Source organism: Photinus pyralis, unplaced genomic scaffold, assembly GCF_008802855.1.
Source record: "Photinus pyralis isolate 1611_PpyrPB1 unplaced genomic scaffold, Ppyr1.3 Ppyr1.4_LG9, whole genome shotgun sequence".
Taxonomy (NCBI): domain Eukaryota; kingdom Metazoa; phylum Arthropoda; class Insecta; order Coleoptera; family Lampyridae; genus Photinus; species Photinus pyralis.
In genome coordinates this window covers 19,403,224-19,411,346 of record NW_022170878.1, presented here as the reverse complement: position 1 = coordinate 19,411,346, position 8,123 = coordinate 19,403,224, and the positions used below count along the sequence as shown (strand labels likewise).

The following is an 8,123-nucleotide window of genomic DNA, read 5'->3' as shown; positions in this document are numbered from 1 at the left end:
CAAGAGGTTCTCCTCTTCGCCTTTGAATCAAATCAACTGCCAACAAAGACGAATAGGAAAGTCGTCTTTGAGACGCTATTCGCCCTTTAAAAAGTTAAACCGAGGGCAAAACTCGCTCCGCAAAGTAGAAAACTTTCTTCCAGATTAAATATTTGAGTTGAAATACGAGTGACATTGATACGAGACGTTTTCCCAACGCAAACAATCGGAAATACGCAAGAAAGTTTTCATATACGAGCCCTCAATTACTTTCAATTTCTGCGTCGAGCGGTTCTCACCGATGGAACATTCAAAATAATGACGGGAAAATGTTTGTTTAGGGAACGACGACGGCGGCAATATCCTGACCCCGAGGACAGCACGTGCGCCCGGGTCCATTCGTCGTTGTCACTGAAAAAGACGTACGCGACCGTTGTGTAAATAGCGAGGACCGCCGGACAAATAACAATATTCTTTCATTTCAGGTTGTACGTGAAAAAGTGCTTCGGATGCTCGGAACGGATCACGCCCGAGGAGCTGGTGATGCGTACCTGCGAAAGCGTCTTCCACGTCCGCTGCTTCGCGTGCGTCGTCTGCGGTATGCGCCTACAAAAGGGCGATCACTACGTCTTCAAGCAGGGCCAGGTGCTCTGCAAGCCCGACTACGAAAAGGAGGTGGAGATGCTGCAGGGCTACTCGCACAGCGAGTACTTCTGCGACGAAATAATACCGTCGCCCCGATCCGTCGACGGACGCAGGGGGCCCAAGAGACCGCGTACGATTCTGACCACCCAGCAGCGTCGAGCCTTCAAGGCGTCTTTTGAAGTCAGCCCGAAGCCCTGCAGAAAAGTGCGCGAGGCGCTCGCCAAAGACACCGGCCTTAGCATTAGAATCGTACAGGTGTGGTTCCAAAACCAAAGGGCGAAGATGAAGAAGATGAAAAAGAAGGCCGGCCAGGAAAAGCTGGGCGGTGACTTGGACGACGACAAGAAGATAGGCGTTAAAGAAGAAGAACAAAGTGAGTATCGGTATCCAATACAAGACGCACTTCCAGGTGTTTGCTCAGGTCCAGCGGCTTTCCTGAATGACAGCTGCAGCGACTCAGAGACGGGGAAGGACGTTTTCTCCAGTATAAAACAAGAGAGTAACCTATTCCTGAACATAAAGGAGGAGCAGGACAGCAATGGGGCCTTCTTCAAACCCGACGGAGGTCATCACCTGTCCAGTTCCGGTAAAAAATCCCCCCCTCCCCCCTTTATTCATTATAAACCAAACTACATTTCAGGTCTTACCGGCGGCGTTGACAAGTTTCAGAGTGGCTACGTCGGTTTTCCCTTCGCCAGTCTGGATTCCGGTCAGCTTTCCATGTTCTTAACGCCACCACCCGCGCACAAAAATGTCGTAACGCACTCCGTTCACTTGGACATCAATCCGATAGATCGCTTGTACTCGATGCAGAATTCGTACTTTTGCGCTGAGGAACCTTCGATAATTGACCACTAGGACGTTTTCGTTGACGCTTCGCTTTTCGCATTTGTTCTGTTAATAATGTCGATGACTTAGTTTTATATACATAATTGCCGAAGACTGATTATTTTATTAAACGTAAAAGTTTGCACAGTTTCAGGGCGTCAAGAACTTCGCCAACGCTCAACCAATCTGGTCAAAGGTTAGTAGATTTCTGTTTTTTTTCTATTATCCCCTTCATCCTTTTTTCTTTTCTTCCCCCGCCATTTTCTTCATTCTTATTCTCTCCATTTCTCCTATCGTTTCTCCTCGTTTCCGCATCTGAACCTCGCTATTAGTTTAATGTTTTTCCTCCCCCCGGTTATTAGTTCCCTGTACCTTTCGGTCCTATTTTGTTTTTTTTCTCTCTCTTTTGCTGCACTTGTATATCTTGGTCTCTTTTTGTAAATTCCTCTTCTATCTTTTTCCCTATTTCGCTCCTATCTTTCATAAATGTTTTTGTTCCCATCATTTTCCTTTTGTATCCATCCCCGTTGACAGACACTTTTGCTCCAATTTACCTTCTCTTCTTTGTCCTTACCTTCTCCATTTTTATTTCTTCCTCTAATATGTAATTTAGTGTCCCAGCACCTTCCTTGTATTACTTCCACTTCATCCGAAACCCCCTTTTTCCTTAATTCCCTTCTATGTGAAGTTGCTGCATTATTTCGTTGCATCCGATATCCTAAATATTTAAAATCACTTACTTCTATTCTCCTCTTTCCTCCCTCTACCTACACCCAACCAGAGCTGGGCAGAATACTTTCAAAAAGTATTTGAATTGAATACTAAATAGTAAATACATTACACAAATCAAAGGTATTTGAATACTAAATGCTTTTACGTCCAGCACAAGCGAATACTAGATACAGATATATTGAAAAGTATATTCAAAGTATATTCAAAAGTATTCTATTCTAATACTATCAAAGGTATTCGAATACTTGTCACTCAAATACATTAAAAATTTAAAATAGTATACTAGATAAAAGTTTTAATATACTACTTAAAAAATCAAGTTATACTTTGTATGGGGTTAGCTTTTTTTATACTTCTATTGTTATATACAAATTTAAGCGTATTATTATTACTGTATTATTATATAGGAGGTACCTACCAGGACCTTTCATATACCAGTTATATCCTTAAGAATACGTGTACCAGTTTTCAAAGCGATCGTACATCGTGCACATGATACGTACGCCTTTCTTAAATTACCTAATCCTAGCGATTTTGGAACAAATCCATTTTTGACCATCCGTTTGTACGTGTGCATAATAGTTTGTTTAGAAACGTGCGATCGCTTTGAAAATTGGTACACATGGTCTTAAGAATATAAGAAAGGTCCCTATTGTTTTTAAGTTACGTAGACTATCGACTTCGGTATTCAGATGTATCGGATTTTTATATTTGATTTTGTGACAATGGAAACTTTCCCTAAACATTTCTAAATTGTTCTCAAATATTTGAATAACATAAAAGTACTGCCTTTTTTTGATGCCGGAAAAAAAAATTGTCTGCCATCGACCGGGAAAAAACATTCTCGTATAGAATTTGGCCCGTAGAATCCATAATTTCAAACAGTTTGAAGATTGGGCTACTAGATCAAAACTTACAGCCCTTTGAATTTTTTTTCGAAATTTGTTTTTTGTCCATAACTTTTTATTGAGAGGTCTAATCGAAAACGTACGAATTGTTTTGGATTCTACGCACCAAAATTAATAAGAAAAAGTGTTTTCCCGAGAAATTTTGGTGCAGTCGATTTTTGGTAGAAAAGGAAGGTTATACACTGCCTTTTTTTGAGCCCCGAAAAAAAAATTGTCTCAGATCGACCCGGAAAAAAATTTTCTTATAGAATGTGGCCTATAGAATCCATAATTTCAAACAGTTCCAAGATTGGGCTACTAGTTCAAAAGTTACAGCCCTTTAAATTTTCTTTCGAAATTGGTTTCTAGTCTATAACTTTTGATTGAGAAGTCTGATCGAAAAAGTACGAATTGTTTTGGATTCTACTCACCAAAATTAATAAGAAAAAGTGTTTTCCCGAGAAATTTTGGTGTAGTCGATTTTTGGTAAAAAAGGAAGGTTATACACTGCCTTTTTTTGAGGCCCGCAAAAAAAATTTTCTCAGATCGACCCGAAAAAAAATTTTCTTATAGAATGTGGCCTGTAGAATCCATAATTTCAAACAGTTCCAAGATTGGGCTACTAGTTCAAAAGTTACAGCCCTTTTAAGTTTTCTTTCGAAATTGGTTTCTAGCCCATAACTTTGATTGAGAAGTCTGATCGAAAAAGTACGAATTGTTTTGGATTCTACGCACCAAAATTAATAAGAAAAAGTGTTTTCCCGAGAAATTTGGGTGTAGTCGATTTTTGGTAAAAAAAGGAAGGTTAAGTATTCAAATACTATACGAAGTATTCGAATACTTCCCAAAATATTCAAATACCTTGCGAAGTATTCGAATACTAATTATTTGTGAAAGTATTTGAGTTACAAATACAAATACTGCTTCCATAAAAGTATTTAATAACAAAGTATTTGAATACTTTAAAGGATTTGAATACTAAAAAGTATTTACAAAATCGAATACTGCCCAGCTCTGCTCCCAACCTACTTCCCTCTCAACCCTTACCAAATATTATTTTCGATTTTTCGACATTTAGGTCTAGGTCTTAACTTGGGCTCATTCTAATACGAAACTGTTACAAAACTGTACATTTAAACACAATATAATTGCTGAAATGAAAATAAGCGACAGTGCCAGCGACAAAAATCACGCATGCAAGCGCTCGATCAAAACAGATTTAAAAAAGTCTTGATTACCTTGATACTATCAATAATCCAAAAATCATCCTTACACTGCAATGTCCATTCCAATAATGCACAACTCACAATCACAAGCACAAAATATGGTACTGTAATTACTTCAATAAAACACATTTTAATCATGTATACCTAAAACGCCGATACGCCGCAGAAAAACCCGACATCAAATTTAACGGCAAAAAGCGAACAGCAAAAACACGGCGGCGGCCTCACTTCCTCCTCTATTTTATCCCCCCCCCCCCATTGCGATTCCATTTCCTAATTCTATTACGGAAATACGCATAATACTCTTATCTAAACGCGCACCTGCGATAACATAAGATTTTAATACAAACTAAATTAATGTTTAGCGACTCTTATCTACTAAAGGGGAAAAACATGAGATAAACCCTTTACGAATTACGCAAATAATGTCCCTTATCCTACAACACGTAAATTCTTATTCTTAACAATTAAATAAACAAAATAGACAAATTAGAATGGGACTATTTAAACCGCCATGCTACATAAACGTTACATAACTTTTTCTCTCTAAATTAAACAGATAATAAAAAAAAAGCCATTCCTGTTTTAACTTTTCTTCCTCCTTATCTAAATTTACCCATGATCTTTTTCCCGCTCTTCTCCCCCTATTGCTTTGATTAACAAATATCTTCTAATTTACACCTTCGAAACCGCTGCTTTTCAACTTTTTTGCCTTAAAATGCGCGACTCCTCCGCCTTTTGGCTTGCTCTTATCTGAGATCTGTATTTTCTTCCATTTGATTCACCAAAATTTTATAATATTTTTTCCTTCTCTCTTATTCCTTTTCTTTATGAAACATCCGCGATTAAATTATTTTTTCCCAACAAATAAAACTTGTTTCGTAACACACGGTCTTCTTAAGATAATAGAGAAATAAAACAATTAGGTATTTCAACCCCTGCAATTGCTCTCTGATGCTTCTGAACTTCTTCTTCGAGCTTCCACTTCTCGCTACTTATAAATTTCGAACTTCACTTTGCCTTAGAACACTGAATTAGATGAAAAAATTTTGGGTGTCTGTTCGGACGGTGGAAACCGAGGTGGAAACTTTTAACTTTTAATAAGAAGAGAAACAAATCTTAATAAAAGGCCTCGCTGTACTCTACTGCTTCCTTTTTCAACTCGACAATACATTTTTCCGTAAACGGACAACACGTATTAAACTTCTCACACCACTTCCACGATTAAAAATTTGCAATTAACTCTGCAATCAACGACGTAACGCGCCAAACGTCCCCAAAAGAAAAAAAAAGTGTGTGGGGGAGGGATCATTTTTTACCCCAATGCAATACCTTCCTTACTGACGTGCGGGTGGTAAAAACTAAAATATCATCAATTTGAGGTTTTGTATGCAGAGTGTAACAGTGTGCCAACGAGAATTAGGTGGTAGAGGGAACGACCCAAAAACTTTTCCAAATGAACCGATGCTACAAAATGTCGTTAGGATCTTCGTATCCGAAAATCGTAAAATTTGCATTTCTCTTTTTATTCTTTTCTGAGCAAATACAACATATACATATAAAAATAGACCTTCCACACGAAAATTGCATTATAAACAAAAGATGCTGATCGGTTATTGATTAAAAAGGGACGTCTCAAAAATTCCGTTGGTTCCTTTTCTGGTTTGATATAAAAAGAAAAAGCCAAGGAGATTGTGACTTCGTACAGACTTGGGGAAAGCTCGTTTTATTGGACATACGCTTGGTTTCGCCTCATCTCGCACGCCCTCAAAATTTCATACCGATTTATTAATATAGAAACCTTCGAGGGCATACAACCAATTCAAATCGCAATCGGATAAATGGTTTAGGGAGGGAGGCATAACTTACAAACATTGATTTTTATTTATATAGATAATCATCCCTAAATAAGTGATTACAAACAAAATTGTACTGATAACGAAAGTACAAGGAACCCAATAAAATAAAAGCAAACACAAGCCGGACAGATCAAAGTGCGATGGGACAGGTGTCAATGGTAATTAAAACTTCAACTTCTGAGAAAACGTGAATGTAAAATTACAACTGGAAAATAAAACTATAATCGAAACACACCTCAGAAAACAATAATACGGAAACGGTCTAAAATGAAATCGATTTAAATTTCGAACACTTTAAATTCAATTTATAGCCTCCAACATTAGGGAAAAATGTCCACCCAAAACCAATCGAGATCGAGATCACACAAAATCCGGTTAATCGCCAGAAATAATACTTATACTTCAAAATCTTGCAATTACACCGGCATTCAAATTTTTAGCGATGCACACAGCGTCTCTTAAATCGTGCCGACCAACAAACACGCCTGCAGAAAAAGGAAATGGAAATATAATCTCACATGCGCATTCCCTCGCCTAAGGACCGGATCTACATCGCGAGTGAGTATATATCAACCTAGACCTTTGACCTGGCGAAGATCGTGGTAGTTAATTCAATGTTAATGGAACGATTTGGTACGAGTTATGCTGTCCGGAGTTTGTCCATATCATTATTGCCAAGAATGCTGACCTAATCCTCGGGTAAATTCTACGTTACACATAATCTCTGTTAAATAATCTGAACTAAAGGCCCTAATTGGAATTAGTTCTAGCGAAGTAGTGTGGCAATATAGGATAGACTCCGCGTACTAATTTTTAACGAGGCTGAGTCGACTTCGATGAGGAAATACGCCAAAGGCTGTTTGTTGTTGGATCCGGGAATCGAACCCGGCACCTTCGTGTTCGTAAGCTACTGTCCATACCACTAACCACCGCCTTCTTAATTTTTTTAAATGTTAAATGATATTTCTTCGTCATATCAAAACTTTAGTTCATGAAGCTATTCCCAGTTAAGTTTAACATTATAGTAGTGTATATAAGTAGGATAATTATTAAAGAAATGTTTCCACCCGTTTTTAATTAAGACAAAAAAATTTGATTAGATTAAGAGGTACAGAAGAAAAACCACCAAAAGATCTAGCCAAGGGTACGTCTTGCTTTTAAAATTCATAGCAAATTGCCTTTTCAGCTTCCTCGCCACTGATTAACACTAAAGAGGATTTATTCGACTTACTCATCGTGTCAAATGCATTCATATTAAAAGCATCCCAGCCAGCCCAAAGGTCATTTAGAAAAGAGAAATCGATCCAGCAACAATTGCGCTAACAAATTAAGTAAATTCGAGATAAAATCGACAAGGCAAACACTCGAACGATTATCAATTCTCAAATAATTAAGGGCATATAAACCGTCAGCTGACAAATTTTCCAAAATAGAGGCGCGCACCTGTGGATTTAAAAATACAGTATCTTATCGGGCGAGCGTCGTCCGTGTTTACCTTGCTCTCTACACCAAGTGAGTGGGTTTACATTAATAAAACCTAATAAAACCCGTATGTTTATTTATGTTTTCATTCAAATAGCCGACCTGCAGGCTTGGTGAGCTTCTAAATTTCAAATTTCGATGTGGCATAAAGAGTCGAAAAAACTGTGACTCTAGAAAGGCACAATACGGTACAAATCATCAGTACAGAGACTTACCCATCGGAGACGAATAAACAAATTCATTATTACAATCCAAACACTGTACAATGTAATCGAATTCCGCAATAAGCGAAGGGACAGGGCTTTGTCTAACAATACTTAATGATAGTGTAACACAGTGTGAGGTCATGTCCGTATTACCCGCTGCCGTGTTATTGAAAAGGGTCTTTGTGAATTCTGAATAGTAATACCGGCATTAACGTCAAATGCTGTTAAAATTTTCGATAAGGGAGCTGAGACTGCCTTGCTTTTGCGTCACACAATACG

The 8,123-nt window shown here is 38.0% G+C and overlaps 1 protein-coding gene across 1 annotated transcript; it reads left to right on the top strand.

The window, feature by feature from the left end:
• The first annotated feature begins 495 nt into the window (after window positions 1–495).
• LOC116181091 (LIM homeobox transcription factor 1-alpha-like) lies at window positions 496–1,556 on the top strand. The gene is made up of 3 exons (XM_031501356.1): window positions 496–997; window positions 1,046–1,210; window positions 1,265–1,556. Exons 1-3 carry the CDS (start codon window positions 523–525, stop codon window positions 1,480–1,482), a joined length of 858 nt encoding a protein of 285 aa, XP_031357216.1. The 5' UTR covers window positions 496–522; the 3' UTR covers window positions 1,483–1,556.
• The last annotated feature ends 6,567 nt before the right edge of the window (window positions 1,557–8,123 follow it).